Source organism: Rana temporaria, chromosome 11 (assembly GCF_905171775.1).
Source record: "Rana temporaria chromosome 11, aRanTem1.1, whole genome shotgun sequence".
Classification (NCBI taxonomy): domain Eukaryota; kingdom Metazoa; phylum Chordata; class Amphibia; order Anura; family Ranidae; genus Rana; species Rana temporaria.
The window spans coordinates 7758930-7783269 of record NC_053499.1 but is presented as its reverse complement, the minus strand read 5'-3'; the positions used below and the strand labels follow the sequence as shown (position 1 = coordinate 7783269).

At 48.4% G+C, this 24340-nt stretch overlaps 1 protein-coding gene across 1 annotated transcript in view; it reads right to left on the bottom strand.

Annotated features, from left to right (window-relative positions):
* The window catches only part of GALNT18 (polypeptide N-acetylgalactosaminyltransferase 18), a 332395-nt gene that overhangs the window by 118035 nt on the left and 190020 nt on the right, over window positions 1-24340 (bottom strand). Inside the window, exons 2-3 of the mRNA XM_040327959.1 lie at window positions 11259-11451; window positions 1624-1790 (exon numbers count right to left, since the gene is read on the bottom strand). Of these exons, the coding sequence (XP_040183893.1) occupies window positions 1624-1790; window positions 11259-11451 (360 nt within the window). The remainder of the gene's footprint in view (window positions 1-1623; window positions 1791-11258; window positions 11452-24340) is intronic.

The following is a 24340-nucleotide window of genomic DNA, read 5'->3' as shown; positions in this document are numbered from 1 at the left end:
AAATCAGATGAGTCCCAAATCACTGGAAGTATCTGGGAAATCACCGGAGACTCCGACATGAGACCCAGGATATATATTTAATATAGAGAGAAAAATATAGATGTGTGTGTATATATATATATATATATATATATATATATATATATATATATATATATATATACACACATACACACTGTATATACACACTGTATATACACACACACACTACATTACCAAAAGTATTGGGACACCTGCCTTTACATGAACTTTAATGGCGTCTTAGTCCGTAGGGTTCAACATTGAGTTGGCTCCGCCCTTTGCAGCTATAACAGCTTCAACTCTTCTGGGAAGGCCGTCCACAAGGTTCAGGAGGGTGTCTATGGGAATGTTTGACCATTCTTCCAGAAGAGCCTTTGTGAGGTCAGGCGCTGATGTTAGACGAGAAGGTTTGGCTCACAGTCTCCGCTCAGATGGGATGTCACTTTTCAACGACCCTTCTAAAATTCCCTAGGAACACTAAATCGCTAATTCCAGACAGTGTTGCCAACTTACCAGATTGAAATTTACTGGCACGACACCCAAAATCTACTGGCGCAGCCACGTTTTTACTGGCATTTCACAAAAGTTACTCAAGTTAGGTGCAAATTTCAGTATTTAGGCTGCAAACAAGTACGCTGGGCAAATAGCAATGTGATTTAAGGGAGATATTAAGGTAAAAAAAACATATTTTTGTTATTTTTGATATAATATTTAGTCACATCACCCCCTGCCTTCACCCCCCTCTGCGGTGCCACAATCTCCTACTGCCTCCAATCTCCCCCAGGCCCCCTGCCTTCATCCCCCTCTACGGTGCCACCAACAACCCCTGTCTCCATCCCCACCCTCTGCGATGCCACCATCCCCCTCTGCGGTGCCACCAGCAACCCCTGTCTCCATCCCCCACCCTCTGCAATGCCACCATCCCCCTCTGCGGTGCCACCAGCAACCCCTGTCTTCATCCCCCACCCTCTGCAATGCCACCATCCCCTTCTGCGGCGCCACCAACAACCCCTCTCTCCATCCCCACCCTCTGCAATGCCACCATCCCCCTCTGCGGTGCCACCAGCAACCCCTGTCTCCATCCCCCACCCTCTGCAATTCCACCATCCCCCTCTGCGGTGCCACCAGCAACCCCTGTCTCCAATCACCCCCTGCCACTAACACCCCCTGCCTCCATTGCCCCCCTGCGGTGCCACCGCAGCCACCATCACCCCCTGCCTCCAATCTCCATGCGCAGTTCCAAATACGGACAGTTGGCAACACTGATTCCAGCCAAGTTTTGTGAAGTTGTCTCAGGTCCTTACACGCGTCCAATTCCATTCAGCAAAAAAATCTAATACACGTCCCTGTGACACCTGTACAAGAAATGGAGGACGTGGTTGTCATCAGGAAAGCAATAAATCTATTTTCTGTTGCTCTAACTTTCCTCCCTCCACTAAACATTGCATTTGTGTCACCATTGGAGAGATTTCCCATCATTTCCTGTACTTATTATTATTATTATTATTATTAATTTGCCTTGAAGGGTTCACATTAATCTTTACCTACACATAAAAAATAATTGGAGTCATAGAGACATGTGTACATGAAATGTCTTCTCACCATTATTACTGTTGTCGTCCACCAGGACGATCTCTTTCAGAAGCTCGTAGGGGGTCCGGTCGATGGCGGAGTGGATGGACCTGAGAATGACGGAGAGGGCCTCATTCACGAATATGAAGACGATGCTGACCTGGGGCAGATGTTCCGGGTACGAGAGGTTTTTACATCTGCAAAACAAAAAGGACAAGATACCCCAATGAAAAAGCAGATTTCCGATGGTCACGTTTCTTTTTATTAAAGTCTTTTCCTCATTTGTGTAGAATTTACACATTATCAATTTTTATCATTAAAACAAGGAAACGTTCCATGAGCATTCAAAATCGTAATGCACAACACAAAAACCTCATGAATACGTAACACACAGAGTTCAGGGGTCAGGAGTACCCAACACACAGAGGTCAGGAGTACCCAACACACAGAGGTCAGGAGTACCCAACACACAGAGGTCAGGAGTACCCAACACACAGAGGTCAGGAGTACCCAACACACAGAGGTCAGGAGTACCCAACACACAGAGGTCAGGAGTACCCAACACACAGAGGTCAGGAGTACCCAACACACAGAGGTCAGGAGTACCCAACACACAGAGTTCAAGGTCAGGAGTACGTAACACACAGAGTTCAGGGGTCAGGAGTACGTAACACACAGAGTTCAGGGGTCAGGAGTACGTAACACAAAGAGTTCAGGGGTCAGGAGTACCCAACACACAGAGTTCAGGGGTCAGGAGTACCCAACACACAGAGTTCAGGGGTCAGGAGTACCCAACACACAGAGTTCAGGGGTCAGGAGTACCCAACACAGAGTTCAGGGGTCAGGAGTGCGTAACACACAGAGTTCAGGGGCCAGGAGTGCGTAACACACAGAGTTCAGGGGTCAGAAGTAGAGATAGGAAGGCTTTAAAAAAAATGGGGGGAAAAAGTGTGGAATATGTTCTTACATTTTACATATCAAGTCAGGAGTACGTAACACACACTTCAGGGGTCAGACGCAAGTACCACCTTGATTTCAGGGACAAGGTGTAAGTAACGCACACAGTTCAGCAGTCAGGATTAGGTAATGCAGAGAGTTCAGGGGTCAGGATGAAGTAGTGCAGAGAGTTCAGGGGTCAGGATGAAGTAGTGCAGAGAGTTCAGGGGTCAGGATGAAGTAGTGCAGAGAGTTCAGGGGTCAGGATGAAGTAGTGCAGAGAGTTCAGGGGTCAAGATGAAGTAGTGCAGAGAGTTCAGGGGTCAAGATGAAGTAATGCAGAGAGTTCAGGGGTCAGGGTGATGTAGTGTAGAGAGTTCAGAGGTCAGGATTAAGTAATGCAGAGAGTTCAGGGTGAAGTAATGCAGAGAGTTCAGGGGTCAGGATGAAGCAGTGCAGAGAGTTCAGGGGTCAGGGTGACGTAGTGCAGAGAGTTCAGGGGTCTGGATGACGTAGTGCAGAGAGTTCAGGGGTCAGGATGAAGTAATGCAGAGAGTTCAGGGGTCAGGATGATGTAGTGCAGAGAGTTCAGGGGTCAGGATGATCTAGTGCAGAGAGTTCAGGGGTCAGGATGATGTAGTGCAGAGAGTTCAGGGGTCAGGATGATCTAGTGCAGAGAGTTCAGAGGTCAGGATGATGTAATGCAGAGAGTTCAGGGGTCAGGATGACGTAGTGCAGAGAGTTCAGGGGTCAGGATGATCTAGTGCAGAGAGTTCAGGGGTCAGGATGATCTAGTGCAGAGAGTTCAGGGGTCAGGATGAAGTAGTGCAGAGAGTTCAGGGGTCAGGATGATCTAGTGCAGAGAGTTCAGAGGTCAGGATGAAGTAATGCAGAGAGTTCAGGGGTCAGGATGATGTAGTGCAGAGAGTTCAGGGGTCAGGATGATCTAGTGCAGAGAGTTCAGGGGTCAGGATGATCTAGTGCAGAGAGTTCAGGGGTCAGGATGATGTAGTGCAGAGAGTTCAGAGGTCAGGATGAAGTAATGCAGAGAGTTCAGGGGTCAGGATGATGTAGTGCAGAGAGTTCAGGGGTCAGGATGATCTAGTGCAGAGAGTTCAGGGGTCAGGATGATCTAGTGCAGAGAGTTCAGGGGTCAGGATGATCTAGTGCAGAGAGTTCAGGGGTCAGGATGATCTAGTGCAGAGAGTTCAGGGGTCAGGGTGACGTAGTGCAGAGTTCAGGGGTCAGGGTGACGTAGTGCAGAGAGTTCAGGGGTCAGGATGATGTAGTGCAGAGAGTTCAGGGGTCAGGATGATCTAGTGCAGAGAGTTCAGGGGTCAGGGTGACGTAGTGCAGAGTTCAGGGTGACGTAGTGCAGAGAGTTCAGAGGTCAGGATGATGTAGTGCAGAGAGTTCAGGGGTCAGGATGAAGTAGTGCAGAGAGTTCAGGGGTCAGGATGATCTAGTGCAGAGAGTTCAGAGGTCAGGATGAAGTAATGCAGAGAGTTCAGGGGTCAGGATGATGTAGTGCAGAGAGTTCAGGGGTCAGGATGATCTAGTGCAGAGAGTTCAGGGGTCAGGATGATCTAGTGCAGAGAGTTCAGGGGTCAGGATGATCTAGTGCAGAGAGTTCAGGGGTCAGGATGATCTAGTGCAGAGAGTTCAGGGGTCAGGGTGACGTAGTGCAGAGAGTTCAGGGGTCAGGATGATGTAGTGCAGAGAGTTCAGGGGTCAGGATTAGGTAACGGAATCTAAATCTAATTCAAAGTCTTCCCAGAAAACTAGAGGATGTCAATCAGTGCTAACTCTATTCCCCTCCTGTACTTTTATTGTGATTGGTGGAGCCTGCTGGGCCCCTCCCACAGCTCTGCTTTCCTCATAGGCAATGTCCAGCACAGTGATGAGGTCACTTCTACTTTTACAAGATAATATCTGGATGTATTTATGCGTTTGGTGCACACAGGGTGGATTTATATCTTTTGTACATAAGAGAAAGTTTGGCCGTGTGCGGAGTTGGGCTTTAAGCCTCGCTGTCGGGCTGCGCTGACTGTTATTAGACTTTGTGTAGTCGCCGCTCTCTTCCCGCACAGATCACAGCCGGGAACCCGTCTAGAAGACAAATCTCTGATTGCTGCGCCAGTTTTGTTCTTCCTCATCTCTCCCTCCTATTAATATTTATGAATTTACTCATCTCCTTCAATCTGAGCCGCCGCGTCCCGTCCAACGCCGCGATTTTTTATATTTATTTTTTCCTGCTCTCCTTCCTTCTATTGTTGTGCTGCGAGCGGCGTTGTGCGAGCGTGCGGTGCGGCGCGGCACGGCTTGTTAAACCTCTTAATCATCTCGGCACACACAGCCCAATCGTGTCAATCTGTCATGAAGCTGAAACGTGGATTTTTTCGGGACGGCGTTACATTATGAATATCAACAAAGACGATCGGCTGTTTGCTTTTTTTGTTGAAAAAAAAAAGAGGAGCGGCGAGATATTTTATTTGCTGCATCTCTGGTAAGGGCCCATTCACATCTACGCCGGCCCCTCTGAAAAGCGATTTGTGGTGGGTTACTTTTCAGAGGGTGTTTGGCAGGCATCGAAGGAAGCCATAGGATGCATTCACACCTGAGCATAGTGGGAACTCGCGTTTTTTTTTTCCCCGCATGCGTCAGGCCTAGTAGGGCAGCTCATTCATGAGAGTGACATATGGAAAAAAACTGACTACAGAACTCTTTCAGGCCCAGGACGTCGGGTGTATTTTTAGTGTGCGTTTTGTTGTGCTTTTAATGCGTTTTGTCGCATGACAGATGCGCGTCTATGGGTTGAGCCATTAACTACTTTCAGACCGCCTCATGTAGCATTACTGCTACTAGAATAGAATAATAAAAAAAGAATAGAATTGAATAGATTATAACCATCTTCTAAAAATAGAATAGAAAAGATTAAAATTAAAATAGAATAGACATAATATAACCATTTTCAAAAATTCTAATAGAATCAATTTGAATAGAATAGAAAAAGAATAGAGTGGAATAGAATAGAAACGTAATAATTTAAAAAAAAATAACAGAATAGAAGAGATTGAATATAACCATCTTCCTATTGTCATCTTTTCTTTTCTATTCAAATTCAAATTGATTCTATTTGAATTTAGGGAAATTGTTACCGTATTTATCGGGGTATACCGCGCGCCGGCGTATAACGCGCACCCCAAGCTTAGAAGATAAGTTTAGGAAAAAAACGTACATTTTGGATGCTCAGCCTTGTCCGGCGTCCGTCTGCGGCCTTGCGCGGGGTCCGTCCAGCCTTGTCGGTGTCCGTCTGCCGTCTTGCCCGGCGTCCATCGGCGGCCTTGTCCGGCGTCCGTCTGCGGCCTTGCGCGGGGTCCGTCCAGCCTTGTCGGTGTCCGTCTGCCGTCTTGCCCGGCGTCCATCGGCGGCCTTGTCCGGCGTCCGTCTGCGGCCTTGCGTGGGGTCCGTCCAGCCTTGTCGGTGTCCGTCTGCCGTCTTGCCCGGCGTCCATCGGCGGCCTTGTCCGGCGTCCGTCTGCGGCCTTGCGCGGGGTCCGTCCAGCCTTGTCGGTGTCCATCTGCTGTCTTGCCCGGCGTCCATCGGCGGCCTTGTCCGGCGTCTGTCTGCGGCCTTGCGCGGGGTCCAGCCTTGTCGGTGTCCGTCTGCCGGTCCGTCCAGTCTTGTCGGTGTCCGTCGCGTCCGTCTGCCGGGGGTTGCAGCGTTGTGTGTTTGAGTTTGGCGCCTCGGTCGAGCTGTGCAGAGCCGGATTTCCGGTGTGTTCAGCTCCTCTCGCGTTGCTGCGGGCAGGGCCAAGCCAAGTGTGCAGTACACTCGGCTCGGTCTTTGTCGGCGGCGCTCAGAGACAGCGGGGATCGGCGTATAACGCGCACCCACGATTTTTCCCTGATTTTAAGGGGAAAAAAGTATGCGTTATACGCAGAGAAATACGGTATTTATATTCAATTTTTTTTTATTCTGGTCTATTCTATTATTTTCTTATGTATTCTAATTCAAATGTATTCGATTTAAAAAAAAAAAAAAAATCGAATTTCAGAAGATGGTTATATTCTATTCTATTTGATTCTATTATATTCGTTTTTAACAACAAAGATAATATTATATTGTAGTCTTTTATTTTAATTTTCTGTTATATTCTTTTCTTTTTCATTCTATTCCTTTATTTTCTAATTTATTTTATTCTCTTTGGAAATTGGTAAACTTTTTTTGAATCAGAATACTATTCGAAAATGATTCTAATTTCGTCCGAATTTTTATTTTATTTTGTTATTTCGGATTTATTTCAATTCGGTAATATTGTAATTTGGAAATTTGGATACATGCGAATTTCTGAAAAACGAAAATTCGTCCGAATTTCAATTCGGAACTAAACAAACCGTACGTGTCTGGAGCCAACCACGGTGCGTTATACAAGTACCTGTAATAATAATAATAATTCCCGGAAGGTTATCAGTGATTTTTCAGGATAAACATACAGATTGGTGTGTATTGGAGAGATTTACTGAAGACGTTTTATTTTTATATTTGTAAAAAGTATTTGTTTTTTCTATAAGACTTAAAAAAAAAAAAAAAAACTCTGCCCATTGTCTAATGGCCGGGTAACGAGGGTTAGAACCCCCATCATTCTATGAATTTGTCCCACGCAAATATTTACAGCCGCAAAGTGACAATGAAGTGGGGCGCCCCGCGGGGAGTGTTGATGCGAGCGCCGAGCCGCGCGCTGGGGGGAAGAGAAGCTTTTAGCGGCGCTCTAGTACCAGACGGAGCAATCGCATTGTTCACTTTCAAAACCTGAAGAAAAAACAACCTTGAGAAGACCGTCTGCTAAAAGTGTGAAGACTAATGGAGCCGAAGTGTCCGTCGCCATGGTTACTAAGTATTCACAGAAAGCACTAATGTTCCGTATTCTGCTACAAAGTAACAAAGGAAGCCCCATTCCTGAAAAACAGACACCGTCTTAAAGGGGAACTCCGACCTTTTTATGCTCTCTCACGAGATATATGACCCTGTTCACATGACACCGACACCAATTCCTCCCATTTACATCCATTATGGGGCACTATTCCTCCCACTGACACCAATGATGGGGCACTATTCCTTCCACTGACACCAATGATGGGGCACTATTCCTCCCACTGACACCAATGATGGGACACTATTCCTCCCACTGACACCAATGATGGGGCACTATTCCTCCCACTGACACCAATGATGGGGCACTATTCCTCCCACTGACACCAATGATGGGGCACTATTCCTCCCACTGACACCAATGATGGGGCACTATTCCTCCCACTGATTCCTCCCAGGATTGGACGGGTGATCTGTCTATCAAAGTGCCCGGGCAAGGGGGAGTGTCTATACATGAGGCGCGGCGGGGAACACACAGCTATTCAAATGAAAGCTGTTGTGTTCCCCCAGCGCAAATTAACTAGATGTTGGCAGCGGCGGGGGGGGGGGGGGGGGGTGACTTGGCTTTCTATTAGGGGACACAAGGCTGCATTATGCACAAGGTTGCATTAGGGACATGGCTGCATCTAGGGACATGGCTGCATCTAGGGACATGGCTGCATCTAGGGACATGGCTGCATCAGGGATATGGCTGCATCTAAGGACATGGGGACATGGCTGCATCAGGGACATGGCTGCATCTAGGGACATGGGGACATGGCTGCATCAGGGACATGGCTGCATTAAGGGACATGGCTGCATTAAGGGACATGGCTGCATTAAGGGACATGGCTGCATTAAGGGACATGGCTGCATTAAGGGACATGGCTGAATTTAGGGACACAAGGCTGCATTTGGGGACACATGGCTGCATTTAAAAAAAAGTATCGGTAATCGGTATCGGCGAGTACATGAAAAAAAGTATCAGTACTTGTACTCGGTCCTAAAAAAGTGGTATCGGGACAACCCTAATTATTGATTAGTTGTTATTTAAAATTTTCGGGATTTCCTTTCTTATTTTTGTATTTTCAAATTTTCGAACTTAAACAAATAAAAATAAAGAAAGAAATGAAACTAAAACACAAATTTTTCAGCAGTGCAAATGTCTACCACGTATGGCCGCTGTTCCACCCCCCCGTCTCGCTTTACCCCTCTTCCATGTGCCCACTCCCAATGCCATCCCAATACCTTCTCATTTGAAAAAAAAAAAGGGTCATAAATGTTTTTCATGAGCTGTGGTGCAGTGAAAGGCCATTCACAATGACAAGGTGGCACACCATAAAGCAGGTGGTGATTTGCATGGTGCTGGGCTCTACCGTACAATTCACAATGCCCAGCATCATGGATATGGAGCAGACACGGACACACGCGTGTGAATGGGTCCTCATTGTTTGGGTCCTCTGCCACTTCATTAAGGCTGGCAGTGCCATGACAGAACCTGGATAGATAGGAGATCGGCACCTGTGCTGCCGCTTGTCATCCATCCCGCTCATTACTGATTACTGCTGTTCTGATCTGAACAGTTTGACATCCCCGATCTCCTCTCTGCACACACCTGTATGCTGCACCGCTGGGCCCAAATAATGAGCAACACCTGCTCCTTATTATGAAGAGGAGAGACATTCATCATTCCCAGTCATGTACATACACTGCAACAACCCCCGAGAGCACATCTGACACCCCCTCTTCTCCCAAAGTGTTTATTAACCACTTGCTTACTGGGCACATATACCCCCCTCCTGCCCAGGTGAAATTTCAGCTTCCGGCACTGCGTCGCTTTAACGGACAATTGCGCGGTCGTGCGACGTGGCTCCCAAACAAAATTGGCGTCATTTTTTTCCCCACAAATAGAGCTTTCTTTTGGTGGTATTTGATCACCTCTGCGGTTTTTAGTTTTTGCGCTATAAACAAAAATAGAGCGGCAATTTTAATAAATATCCCCCAGAAATATATAAAGAAACTTTTTGTTTCCTCAGTTTAGGCCGATACGTATTCTTCTACATATTTTTCGTTAAAATTTTTTTTTTTGCAATAAACGTTTATTTATTGGTTTGCGCAAAAGTTATAGCGTTTACAAAATAGGGGGTAGTTTTATAGCATTTTTATTAATTTTTTTTTTTTACTAGTAATGGCGGCGATCAGCGGTTTTTTTTTCGGTACTGCGACATTATGGCGGACACTTTTGACACATTTTTGGGACCATTGGCATTTTAATAGCGATCAGTGCTATAAAAATGCCACTGGCAGGGAAGGGGTTAAGTATGTTCCCTGGGTGTGTTCTAACTGTAGGGGGGGTGGGACTCACTAGGGGAAATGACTGATCGCTGTTAATACATTGTATGAACGGTCAGGCATTTCTCCCCTGACAGGACCGGGAGCTGTGTGTTTACACACACAGCTCCCGGACCTCGCCCTGTAACGAGCGTTCACGGTGCCTGGCGGTGATCGAACGCGCGTCGGGATCAGGGACGAGCGGGGGTGCGCGCCCCTAGTGGCCGATTCGTGAGGTGACGTACAGCTACGCGCTCTCGCGCAGGGGAGCCGACCTGCCGCTGTTCGCAAGTAGTTAAAAGTAATTTTTTGGCTTTCAGCATACTGGCCCTTCAACGTGCTCCTGCGCCCGGAATGGCCCCGGTGTCTCTGAGATCTGGAAGGATCGATAAGGAATGGAGATCCAGAGGGAACATTAAATCTCTTTTCTTTTTTGCAGCTAAGCATTTCTATGTCATAAAACAAAATGAGAATGACTCGGCTCTCTGACAGACATCCGCTAATGCTGCAGAAGGTTGGACTCAAGACAAGGAAACTGAAGAGCAGTAAGGGATGGTCTGCAGAGAGAGAGAGGGATGGTCTGCAGAGAGAGGGATGGTCTGCAGAGAGAGGGATGGTCTGCAGAGAGAGAGAGGGATGGTCTGCAGAGAGAGGGATGGTCTGCAGGGAGAGGGATGGTCTGCAGGGAGAGGGATGGTCTGCAGGGAGAGGGATGGTCTGCAGAGAGAGGGATGGTCTGCAGAGAGAGGGATGGTCTGCAGAGAGAGGGATGGTCTGCAGGGAGAGGGATGGTCTGCAGGGAGAGGGATGGTCTGCAGGGAGAGGGATGGTCTGCAGAGAGAGGGATGGTCTGCAGAGAGAGGGATGGTCTGCAGGGAGAGGGATGGTCTGCAGGGAGAGGGATGGTCTGCAGGGAGAGGGATGGTCTGCAGAGAGAGGGATGGTCTGCAGAGAGAGGGATGGCCTGCAGAGAGAGGGATGGCCTGCAGAGAGAGGGATGGCCTGCAGAGAGAGGGATGGCCTGCAGAGAGAGGGATGGCCTGCAGAGAGAGGGATGGTCTGCACATTTATATCCATAATATGAATGTTGCTGGACTGGGGGATGATTTACTAAAACTGGAGAGTGCAAAATCTGGAGCAGCTCTGCATAGAAACCAATCAGCTTCCATTTTCTTTGGTCAAAGGTTAATTAAAGCTGAAGTTAGAAGTGGATTGGTTTCTCTGCACATCTACACCATGTGGCCCCCGATCCTCCTCTTCTGGGGTCCTTTGGCGGCTCTCTCGGCTCCTCCCCGCAATAGATAACCCCCCTCTGCACATGTTGAAGTCTGACCCGACTGAAGTCCAGAGATTCTGTTGGTATGTTCCTTTACCTGTCCGGAGTTCAACGTTAAATACGCAATTATTACAGCAATATTTGTGCGCAGCTTTGATTTTGGAAACGAAAAAGAAAAAAAATAACAAACTGCATGAATGGTATGTCTCACCCCGCAGGTCGCAGGTCAGGAAGCGGGCGGTCCAGAGGCAGGCGGTCACTCAGATAGGCGTTGTATCCGTAGTACTGAAACTGCTTCAGGGCAATCCTTCTGTTCTCGGGACTGAGATCCTGACCCCAGTGGGAGAAGAGGGAGGAGTCTGTGAAGGGTTCCACCACCACTTCCTCCGCCTTCTGCGGAGCCTCTGCAAGACAAAAGACAAAGGGGGGGGCGTTAATATTTACAGCATGTGTGAGAAATTGTTGTTATGAATTAAAAGACAGTGCAAGCAATTGTTCATACAACCCTGGACTCAAATAAAAAATAAAAAAGCTTAAAATCCAAGTCTTATGCCGCGTACACACGATCGGTTCATCCGATGAAAACGGTCTGAAAACAGGAAGTGAGGATTTCTCAGAAGAAATAAGGACATTTAAAAGCAAAATGGAAGGATGAGGTAAGTGAAGGAGGACTGCACTAAGGGAAAGGAAGCTATTTAGGGGGAAAAAAATCCTTTACAACCCCTTTAACTCTGCAATACGAACACACCATACAGTGGGTTTGATTTACTAAAACTGGAGAGTGCAAAATCTGGTGCAGCTGTGCATGGTAGCCAATCAGCTTCCAGCTTTGACAATAAAACCTGGAAGCCGATTGGTTTCTATGCAGAGCTGCACCAGATTTTGCACTCTCCAGTTTTAGTAAATGAATCCCTGGCCCGGATTCAGATACATTTACGTATCTATCGGCGGGCGTAAAGTATCTCAGATACATTACGCCGCCGTAACTTAGGGTGCAAGTTCCGTATTCAGAAAGAACTTGCGCCCAAAGTTACGGCGGCGTAGTGTAAATGTGTCGGCGTAAGCCCGCCTAATTCAAATGTGGATGATGTGGGCGTGTTTTATTTAAATTCCTTGTGACCCCATGTATTTGACGTTTTTTTACGAACGGCGCATGCGCCGTCCGTGAACGTTTCCAAGTGCGCCAGCTCGAAAATCTGCCGCAAACTGTCAATGCTTTCGACATGAACGTAACTTACGTACAGCCCTATTCGCGAACGACATACGTAAACAACGTAAAATACGACGATGTTCGTGTGTTTCCGACGTCCATACCTAACATGACTTACCCCTGCTTTATGAGGGGTAACTTTGCGCCGGAAAAAGCCTTACGCAAATTATGGAAAAAAAAATCGCCGGGTGGACGTACGTTTCTGAATCGGCGTATCTACCTAATTTGCATATTCCTTGCGTAAATCTACGGAAACGACACCTAGCGGCCAGCGTAAATATGCAGCCTAAGATACGACGGTGTAAGAGACTTACGCCGGTCCGATCTTAGGGAAATCTATGCGTAACGGATTCTACGAATCAGGCGCATAGATATGACCCTGCACACTCAGAGTTACGACGGCGTATCCGGAGATACGCCGTCGTAACTCGTCTCTGAATCTGGGCCCTTGTGTCTTTCTTGCATTGACTTATTGGACAAATGTTGAGGCCATTATTAATCACATTCTCACAATAAAATAAAAAAAAATAAAGAAAAAAAAAAATGAAGAAAAAAACTCTACATAAATTACAGCTAAAAATGTTACAAATGTGAAATAATTGAAAGATACATTTAAATCTGCAAACATTGTGGGTAATGAGATATTTATCACCTGATGCGTACAACTACCCCCCCATACATCACAAACAAGGCGTCGGCTAAATATTTAATAACCATTACCTCAACTGACCCAATAAAACATGCTGGATATCATCTCAATGGTGGGGTGCAGAGTGCCGGCAGCATAATTAATATTGGATAAGGGCGGTGCGGCGATTGTTTTGGCTGCACTGTAGGAGTTTTGGTTCCTGAATTATTAATGAAGTGTGAAGGGTGCTTTGTGCTGAGTCCCTCGGAACGGCGAAGGGCTTGGAATAAAGAAATATAAGTTTACTCGGAAAACCTGCCAAAAACCTACAGGCCGGCTCCTGCACTCGTTATGTTCACATAATCTTCTTCTAAGTGCCGCGTTCTGCTGGAAGAGCGGAAATCAGATAAAAGGAGCCATCTGACCTAAAGAGGACACTTCAATGACTTGAATAGATTCCTGACATGTCCCAATGTACTGCAACAGTTTAAGGTCTTCAAATAGCTCTCATTTTTATCATCATGGAAATTCCATCTATGGGCTCCAGTCCAGTGACTTTGTCTAGGCTGAGATGATGTCATCAGTCTGCTGCAGGCAAGAGGAAACATTTCCTCAGTTTCCTCCCCTCCAGTGATCAGACTGCAACATTGTACCTTTGTAGGGGGAGCCTGGAGATCAGACTGCAACATTGTACCTTTGTAGGGGGAGCCTGGAGATCAGACAGCAACATTGTACCTTTGTAGGGGGAGCCTGGAGATCAGACTGCAACATTGTACCTTTGTAGGGGGAGCCTGGAGATCAGACAGCAACATTGTACCTTTGTAGGGGGAGCCTGGCGATCAGACTGCTACATTGTACCTTTGTAGGGGGGAGCCTGGAGACCAGACTGCAACATTGTACCTTTGTAGGGGGAGCCTGGCGATCAGACTGCTACATTGTACCTTTGTAGGGGGGAGCCTGGAGACCAGGCTGCAACATTGTACCTTTGTAGGGGGAGCCTGGAGACCAGACTGCAACATTGTACCTTTGTAGGGGGAGCCTGGAGATCAGACTACAACATTGTACCTTTGTAGGGGGAGCCTGGAGACCAGACTGCTACATTGTACCTTTGTAGGGGGAGCCTGGAGACCAGACTGCAACATTGTACCTTTGTAGGGGGAGCCTGGAGATCAGACTGCAACATTGTACCTTTGTAGGGGGAGCCTGGAGACCAGACTGCAACATTGTACCTTTGTAGGGGGGAGCCTGGAGATCAGACTGCAACATTGTACCTTTGTAGGGGGAAGCCTGGAGATCAGACTGCAACATTGTACCTTTGTAGGGGGAGCCTGGAGATCAGACTGCAACATTGTACCTTTGTAGGGGGAGCCTAGAGATCAGACTGCAACATTGTACCTTTGTAGGGGGAGCCTGGAGATCAGACTGCAACATTGTACCTTTGTAGGGGGAGCCTGGAGATCAGACTGCAACATTGTACCTTTGTAGGGGGAGCCTGGAGATCAGACTGTAACATTGTACCTTTGTAGGGGGAGCCTGGAGATCAGACTGCTACATTGTACCTTTGTAGGGGGAGCCTGAAGATCAGACTGCAACATTGTACCTTTGTAGGGGGAGCCTGGAGAAGCGGGGGAAGAAGAGGAGGGGCGGGAGAAGAAGAGGAGGGGCGGGGGAAGAAGAGGACGGGCGGGGGAAGAAGAGGACGGGCGGGGGAAGAAGAGGACGGGCGGGGGAAGAAGAGGACGGGTGGGGGAAGAAGAAGAGGAGAGGCGGGGAAGAAGAGGAGAGGCAGGGGAAGAAGAGGAAGGGCGGGGGAAGAAGAGGAAGGGCGGAAGAAGAAGAGGAGGGGCGGGGGAAGAAGAGGAGGGGCGGGGGAAGAAGAGGAGGGGCAGGGGGGCCGACTTCCAGGTTAGATTGCTGCAGCACATCTGACGAAGTGGGAGCGGGTACCTGTCAAAACCAGATACCCGCTCCCCCCAAAAAAGTGCCAAATGTGGCATGGGGGGGGGAGACGGGTGCAAGCAAGTGTAATTTCACTTGCTTCACCTTTTTTGGGTGAAGTTCTTTAAACTCAGCAGCCCTCGTGGGGGGTAGCACTACAATGTATTTATCAACAATAGAGACCTCCTGCGTGCCGACAGATATCTCAGCAGAAGCCCCTTTTAACGTTCTCTTTAAAAAACATCTTTGCAAGGCATGCATGCAGCCGGCATGTCTTACATACGTAAAAGGTGCTGAATTATTAAAGAAGCATTAAACAGAGCTGCTCAGATATTACACGGCCGAACGCCTTCCCCTCCATTACCTCCACGATGTACATGTTTTCCGTTACACAGAAGTACGCCTTTAAAAAACGCAGCAGCAGCAGCAATTATGGAGCATCTGACGGCGATTACCCTTTTAGTGAAATTGCATATTTGCATTATACAGCTGAAATGGTATCAATTCCCTAATGCGATTCCAGCTTGAGCCAGATTAGATTAGTACGGGTAATTTTCTGGGAGGAAACCAGTGAGAAATAGGTAAATGCTTCACTTTTTCTTTTTTCTTTTTTTGGATTTAAATGTAATTATGTTATAATGTTAGTAAACTGGGAACATAAAAAATACTGTAGCAAATTAAAAAAAAAAGAAGGTTCTAGAAACTTTTTTTTTTGGTTAATTAGCTACAGTTCTCTTTTTTAGTTCATTACTGTACACTGAACGTCTTTATTAGTAGTTAAAACCAACGGCCAGGACTGTATAAAGAGTTAATAAACCGAAGTATGTAATATATTGCAGCTTTCCAATCATTAGAGGTGGTGGCTGCATTTTTTGGGGTTTTTAGGCTCCCCCCTGCTTCTGTTATCACCTGGTGATCTGGCCAGTAACACACCTTCTGTATTAGAGCGCCCCCCCACTCGGGATGAAGGAGCACGGGGGGGGGGGGGGGGGTCAGTAGACACCAGCATTGCCAGTCTGGGAAGAGGGGGGGGGGTGTTAGATGTACTAGCAGATATAAATACCTAGGGGGTCTCAAACTGGTGGCCCTCCAGCTGTTGTGGAACTACAAGTCCCATCATGCCTGTGGGAGTCATGCATGTAACTGTCAGCCTTGCAATGCCTCATGGGACTTGTAGTTCCGCAACAGCGGAGGGCAGCCAGTTTGAGGCCCCTGAAATACAACAAACTAAAGCCAAACTACAGCTCACACTTTATAAGCAGTTACATTGTTTTTTTTTCCTTTTGAGCTAAAGGTTTTATATAAAATGAAAACTGATCATTGTAAACACCCTTTTCATTGGTAAATGGTTTGTCTCATCCATGTAATTGGATAAATTGTGCTGGAGAGCTTGTGCTGTCAAAAACAACTGACTTACTAGGGCAGTGATTCTCAACCTGGGGGTCGAAAGATGATTTGCCAGGGGTCACAGAATGCTGGGCTGTTCCTGAAGCCCTTACTGCTCTCCCAGCTTTTTGCGGCCACCCAGCAGGGCCATCCCTGGAGCCTGTGGCCACCCAGCAGGGCCATCCCTGGAGCCTGTGGCCACCCAGCTGGGCTATCCCTGGAGCCTGTGGCCACCCAGCTGGGCTATCCCTGGAGCCTGTGGCCACCCAGCTGGGCTATCCCTGGAGCCTGTGGCCACCCAGCTGGGCTGTTCCTGGAGCCCGCAGCCGCCCACTTAGCCTCTTCGCAAGTGCCCATTCAGTTCACAGCATGGCTGGGGGGCAAAGACTAGAGGTCAGCTGACTGGTGGGGAATGTGAAGGGGGAGGGGCTGGAGGAGACCCTATATCCTGATTTTGGCATAGGTGTCACTGCCATGAGACACCACAAAGTCGGAGACACAGTGATTTAACAGCAACTATAAACAAAGATAGTGTTAAAGGACTCCGGTAGCACTAAATGTCTGTGGGTTGGGGGTGCAAATTACTTGTCTTGCCTTGGGTGCTGACAACCCACGCTACCAAAATAATTTTACCGTTAAGGGTCCCCACAACTTGGACATTTTTATCAAAGGGTCACAGCACTAGAAGGTTGAGAAACCACTGTACTAGGGCCATCAAATGTAAACAAACTTGTGTTTGTTTACATCATCTATCTCCAATCCATCATGATTAGGTCCAGAAAAAAAAGAAAGAGACATCTTCCAATTATTTCTGAACCTGGATGGACTCAAAGATGACAACTGTGGTGCATGCCAGCATTTCTCGCAGGTACTGCAGACCATTGAAATGAATGGACTGTCCTAAGCCCAGAATGCCTCTGTAGACAAGGGCGAGTCACGTTGCCATCGTCTGTCATCGAGCAGAACTTGTCTCAGTCGACTCAAGGACTGGCCTAATCCTTGAGTCGACTGAGACGAGTTCTCCTCCTTGCCAGACGATGGCAACGTGACTATGAACGGCAGAACGTCCGTCCGCTCATTAATGATACACCGGCCCGGAACCGCCAAGACACTCCGGATTCAAGGTGACCGTGAAACGATAGCAGCAGCTGATGCTAAATTCAGGCCGAGTTCAAAGAAGTTCTAATCTCTTCTGAAGTGGTGGCAGGCTGCAGATGGCTTCCTAATTAAAACATGAGAACGTCTGCCGAACTCCAACAAATACATTCTACTTGGCATCTATCTGTCCATCATCTACTCACTGTCTCTTTATCGTCTCTCTCACTCTCCATCTCTCATTTGTTTTTAGATTTATTTTTCTTTATACATCCATTTTCTTTTTTTCTTTCCCTTTTCATCTTTCCCTTTCTTTCCTTTCCCTTCCTTCTCTTTCCTTCCTTCACTTTCCTTCTCTTTCCTTCCTTCCCTTTCTTTCCATCCTTTTTTTCCTTTATTTTTTTTCTTTCTTTCCTTCTTTCATCTCTCTTTCTTCTATCTTTTACTGCCTCTAGGTTTTTATGTATAGTTTCTTCTGTTATCCATTTTCTACTCTCCCTTTTCTGTTCTTCTTTCTATTTCTTTGTTTCCCTTCCCTGTTTTTTCTCATTTCCCTTTATTTTTTCCTTTTCTTTTTTCTCCTCATTCCTTCCCTTCTTTCTCTCTTCTATCTACCTAATGTCTCTCATGTCCTTCCTGCCCACTCTGTTCTGTGGTTCTCTTGGGTCCTTGGGGTTCCCCGAGTCCTCTTGCTAGTTTACTTATATATGCTGCAGCTCCTAAAGTGACACTCCTCTGGTATAACATTGATCAAATAATCCTCCACCACAATTCCATGTGAGAAGTAAAAAAAACTTTCCATGTGCATTACTCCACTGATCCCTCCAACTTGCTGTGGATTGCAGTGAAAAAAAAAGTGAGCCTCCTGTAAGTGCCTTATTTGCAAACTGAAGCATAGTAAATAGTAGGGTTGTCCCGATACCACTTTTTTGAGACCGAGTACAAGTACCGATACTTTTTCTCAAGTACTCGGCGATACCGATTACCGATACTTTTTTTAATGTCATGTGACAGTGGCAGTATTTATTTTTTATTTTTTTTACAGTGATTTTTTTTTTTTTAGGGGGGGGGTGTGTTTTTTTTATTATTTACATTTTATTTTTATTTTTTTTAAAAAATATTTATTGCAATTTTTTTTTTTTAATCAGCCCTGTTTGGAGAGATATCAGGGGTCTTAATAGACCTTTGACATCTCCCTTTTAAGACAGAGAAAGGGACCAAGGACAGATTCCCCAGTCCCTTTCTCAGCAGACTCAGCTGAAATGAATGGAGAGAAGCTCCTCTCCATTCATAAACTGAAGCATCGTAAACACAAGTTAAAATTCTCAGTTATATGAATGGACAGAGTCAGTGATCACTGACTCTGTCCATTCGGAAAAGGTAGGAGCCGGATTTAGCGGCTCCTACCTCCGCTCTCCATCCTGACAAATTGAGGGGGGAGAGGACTGCACGGACGGGGGGAGAGGACTGCACGAAAACGGGGGGAGAGGACTGCACGAACGGGGGAAAAGACAACACTGGGAAAAGACAGCACGGAGCACGGGGGAAAAGACAGCACCGAGCACGGGGGAAAGGGAGCACGGGGGAAAAGACAGCACCGAGCACGGGGGAAAGGGAGCACGGGGAAAAGACAGCACCGAGCACGGGGGAAAGGGAGCACGGGGAAAAGACAGCACCGAGCACGGGGGAAAGGGAGCACGGGGGAAAGACAGCACGGAGCACGGGGGAAAGGGAGCGCGGGGAAAAGACAGCACGGAGCACGGGGGAAAGGGAGCACGGAGCACGGGGGAAAGACAGCACGGAGCACGGGGGAAAGACAGCACGGAGCACGGGGAAAAGACAGCACGGAGCACGGGGAAAAGACAGCACGGAGCACGGGGAAAAGACAGCACGGAGCACGGGGAAAAGACAGCACGGAGCACGGGGAAAAGACAGCACGGAGCACGGGGAAAAGACAGCACGGAGCACGGGGAAAAGACAGCACGGAGCACGGGGAAAAGACAGCACGGAGCACGGGGAAAAGACAGCACGGAGCACGGGGAAAAGACAGCACGGAGCACGGGGAAAAGACAGCACGGAGCACGGGGAAAAGACAGCACGGAGCCCGGGGGGAAAGACAGCACAGAGCACGGGGGAAAGACAGCACGGAGCACAGGGGGAAAGACAGCACGGAGCACGGGGGAAAGACAGCACGGAGCACGGGGAAAAGACAGCACGGAGCACGGGGAAAAGACAGCACGGAGCACGGGGAAAAGACAGCACGGAGCACGGGGAAAAGACAGCACGGAGCACGGGGAAAAGACAGCACGGAGCACGGGGAAAAGACAGCACGGAGCACGGGGAAAAGACAGCACGGAGCCCGGGGGGAAAGACAGCACAGAGGAAAGACAGCACAGAGCACGGGGGAAAGACAGCACGGAGCACAGGGGGAAAGACAGCACGGAGCACGGGGGAAAGACAGCACGGAGCATGGGGGAAAGACAGCACGGAGCATGGGGGAAAGACAGCACGGAGCACGGGGGAAAAGACAGCACGGAGCACGGGGGAAAGACAGCACGGAGCACGGGGAAAAGACAGCACGGAGCCCGGGGGGAAAGACAGCACAGAGCACGGGGGAAAGACAGCACGGAGCACAGGGGGAAAGACAGCACGGAGCACGGGGGAAAGACAGCACGGAGCACGGGGAAAAGACAGCACGGAGCACGGGGAAAAGACAGCACGGAGCACGGGGAAAAGACAGCACGGAGCACGGGGAAAAGACAGCACGGAGCACGGGGAAAAGACAGCACGGAGCACGGGGAAAAGACAGCACGGAGCACGGGGAAAAGACAGCACGGAGCCCGGGGGGAAAGACAGCACAGAGGAAAGACAGCACAGAGCACGGGGGAAAGACAGCACGGAGCACAGGGGGAAAGACAGCACGGAGCACGGGGGAAAGACAGCACGGAGCATGGGGGAAAGACAGCACGGAGCACGGGGGAAAAGACAGCACGGAGCACGGGGGAAAAGACAGCACGGAGCACGGGGGAAAGACAGCACGGAGCACGGGGGAAAGACAGCACGGAGCACAGGGGAAAGACAGCACGGAGCACAGGGGAAAGACAGCACGGAGCATGGGGTAAAGACAGCACGGAGCACGGGGAAAAGACAGCACGGAGCCCGGGGGGAAAGACAGCACAGAGGAAAGACAGCACAGAGCACGGGGGAAAGACAGCACGGAGCACAGGGGGAAAGACAGCACGGAGCACGGGGGAAAGACAGCACGGAGCACAGGGGAAAGACAGCACGGAGCACGGGGGAAAGACAGCACGGAGCACGGGGGAAAGACAGCACGGAGCACAGGGGAAAGACAGCACGGAGCATGGGGTAAAGACAGCACGGAGCACGGGGGAAAGACAGTACGGGGGAAAGACAGCACGGGGCACAGGGGGAAAGACAGCACGGAGCACGGGGGGGGAAAAGACTTGCAACTCCCCTGCCTGCCCATGTATCGGGTGAGGCATCGGAGCATTTCCCCCCCCCCCCCCGAGTACAAGTACTCAGGGAAATGCTTGGTATCGGTACCGATACTGATACTAGTATCGTTACATCCCTAGTAAATACAGACACCTATGCTTCATTGATGAATGGACACAGGAGTGACTAGTACTGATCGCTCATTGTGTTCATTCAGGGGGTCAGAAAATGACACTTACTGGCCCCTTCCCTCGCTCTCCACCCTGAAACACCGCCCAGGAGAGGAGGGAAGCCAGCAGCACTGCAGGGGAAAGGGACACACAGGGGGCAGGGAAAGCAGATGGTGCATGTGCTAGAAACAATCACCCTGCGGTGCAGCCGGAGAGACAAAAAGGAGGAGAAGCCGACAGCGTCGCAGGGGGGGAGAGAAGAGGATCGGTGTCTGCAATAAGACAGAACAGCCGGCACTCCTGCTCAAAGGAGGGCCAGGGCCCCTCTTTTGGACTGATGGGGCCCGGGCCCAGTACAGGAGCCTCATCAGCAGCCCTTGTCTGTGAGGACGGGCAAGGTGTGTAGACGGAGCTCAGAATCGTGTCAGAAAGTGACACGGCACCTGAAGATCAAACTGATGACTCGGGTCAAAGTCGCACCTGCACAGGCGGAGAAATATTTCAAAGGCTGCCTGTACAGATTGCTTTTTTTATTTATTTTCCTCCAGTACAGGAATTAATTAAATGGCAATTCACATTTAGTTTTGTTTTTGTTCAAACTGCTGGAAAATTGCCAAAAATACCACATTGTGATGAATATGTAAAAGACATAAAAGCTGAAAGATACAAAATGGTGAATTCTCTACTAGAAATTCATCTGTAATTGTTATTAGCAGTCTCTCTGTCACCTATAAAAGGGGCACTCCGCGGTAATTTAGATTTACTGCTGGTGTGTGAGAGAATGATTTAATCAGTGAGGTGCTTTTGCTTCAAAAAAACAATACAAAAGGAGACAAAGACTACCGGCCAACATGCAATAAAAACATAAAACACCAGGAGATGGGAGGAGCTCAGCTATAATAAGTGATGACACGAATGTCTGATGCTTGTGGGATTCAACCTTTAGACTTTTAATTATCATGAAGTTCAAGAGGGTAAATCCACAGGTAATGCAGAGAACACACACTATATCACCAAAAGTATTGGGACGCCTGTCTTTTACACACACATGAACTTTAATGGCATCCCAGTCTTAGTCCGTAGGGTTCAATATTGAGTTGTCAGCTATAACAGCTTCAGCTCTTCTGGGAAGGCCGTCCACAAGGTTTAGGAGTGTGTCTATGGGAATGTTTGACCCTTAGTGCATTTGTTGAGGTCAGCCACTGATGTTGGACGAGAAGGCCTGGCTCCCAGGCTAATTCATCCCAAAGGTGACCCATCGGGTTTAGGTCCAGACTCTGTGCAGGCCAGTCAAGTTCCTTTGACCCCAAATTCGCTCATCCATGTCTTTATGGACCTTGCGTTGTGCACTGGTGCACAGTCATGTTGGAACAGGAAGGGGCCGTCCCCCAAACTGTTTCCACAAAGTTGGGAGCATGATTTTTTTCCAAAATGTCTTGGTATGCCGACGCCTTAAAGAGTTCCCTTTACTGCAACTAAGGAGCCAAGCCCAACTCCTGAAAAAATAGCCCCACACCATAATCCCCCCTCCATTAAATGATTTGGACCAGAGCACAAAGCAAGGTCCCTAAAGACATGGATGAGCGAGTTTGGGGTGGAGGAACTTGCCTTGGCCTGCACAGAGTGCGCTCCAATTCATCCCAAAGGATGGTTGAGGTCAGGAGACTGCGAGCCAGGCCTTATCCAACATCAGTGCCTGACCTCACAAATGCTCTTCTGGAAGAATGGTCAAACATTCCCATAGACACACTCCTAAACCTTGTGGACGGCCTTCCCAGAAGAGGTGAAGCTGTTATAGCTGCAAAGAGTGGGGCCAACTCAATATTGAACCCTCCGGACTAAGACTGGGATGCCATTAAAGTTCATGTGTGTGTAAAGGCAGGCGTCCCAATACTTTTGGGTAATATAGTGTACTTATATGCTCACTCCAGCCCAATATCTTACGTTTTGGGTAAAGAGAAGAAGAATTAAAATGGTGTCAAGTTTTTTTTTTTTTTTTTGTGACTCCATTGGGGAGAAATTGGCGGCCAACGTGAGGATGATGATGATGCCCTGATTACAGAATAGGTTGGATGCTATCCTCACCCCTTTACAGAAAGGAGGAAATTTTAATGCACATTTAATAAACATTGGGGTGGATTCAGTAAGCAATTGCGTCTGCGTAACCATAGTTACGCAGCGCAATTGCTTAGTTGCGCCGGCGTATCGACTGCTCCTGATTCAGAGAGCTCGATACGCCGACCGCAGCCTAAGATATGACTGGCATAAGGCTCTTATGCCGTCGTATCTTAGGCTGCATTCTTACGCTGGCCGCTAGGTGGCGTTCCCGTAGTGGTCAGCGTATAGTATGCAAATTGCATACTCACGCCGATTCACAACCCTACGCGCGTGCGCCGTACACATTTTACGTCGTTTACGTTCTTTGGGTTCCGCGTAAGGCTGCTCCTGCTATTAGCAGGGGCAGCCAATGCCAAGTATACCTGTCGTTCCCGTGACGCGATGTTTGAAAATTACGTTGTTTGCGTAAGTGAATCGTGAATGGCGCTGGACGCCATTTACGTTCACGCTGAAGCAAATGACGTCCTTGCGATGTCATTTTCCGCAATGCACGTCAGAAAAGTTTCCAGACGGAGCAGGCGCACTACGTTCGGCGCGGGAACGCGCCCAATTTAAATGATCCACGCCCCCTATGGGATAATTTAAATTACGCGCCCTCACGCCGGGCATTTTTAAGGAGCGCCCGTGCAAATTACGTAGCTACTGCTTCATGAATGAAGCGTAGCGCAGGTAATTTACGGAGGCGCAGCGTTAAAACGGTACGCCTCCGTAAGAGGGCGCAAAAGGTACCTGAATCCACCCCATGGCTTCTAATGCACATTGTGAGAAGCACATTGTGAGAAGCTCACAGTGTGCAGTGAAATCAGAGGAAGCCGTTTCAGTCCAGGAGAGGAGCCAGTACAACTGTGCAGGACTGAAGGGGAGGCCGGAGGTCAGATTTAGAGTACGACGAGGTATTTTGCCGACTATAAAATAATCTGGAGACTCAAAGCTCGCAGCCATAGTTCTGGAAAGTTTTATGGAGTCCTTATACATCTGCGATAAAGAGAAGACATTCCCGCCGCGATCGTCTGCGCTAAATTCCCCTTAATGTGAACACATTGAAATCTAAAGTCCGCATTCCGCTAATTTCCCCAACGTCATTTTACTTCCACTTTCCGGCGCGGCGAGCGGAGATGGCGAGTCCCTGGCCGGCCACACGCCTCCAACGCCGCTCCGCAGTTCTGAAATACAAATTTCCGCGGAGTGATTGATGTCAGGGTTCCGCTTCATTAGCTTTTTATTAGTAGACAAATCGAGGCGGAAGGCCCGGCTTCACAGACACTTCTCATTCTCCCGTTAAGTCGCGGCCG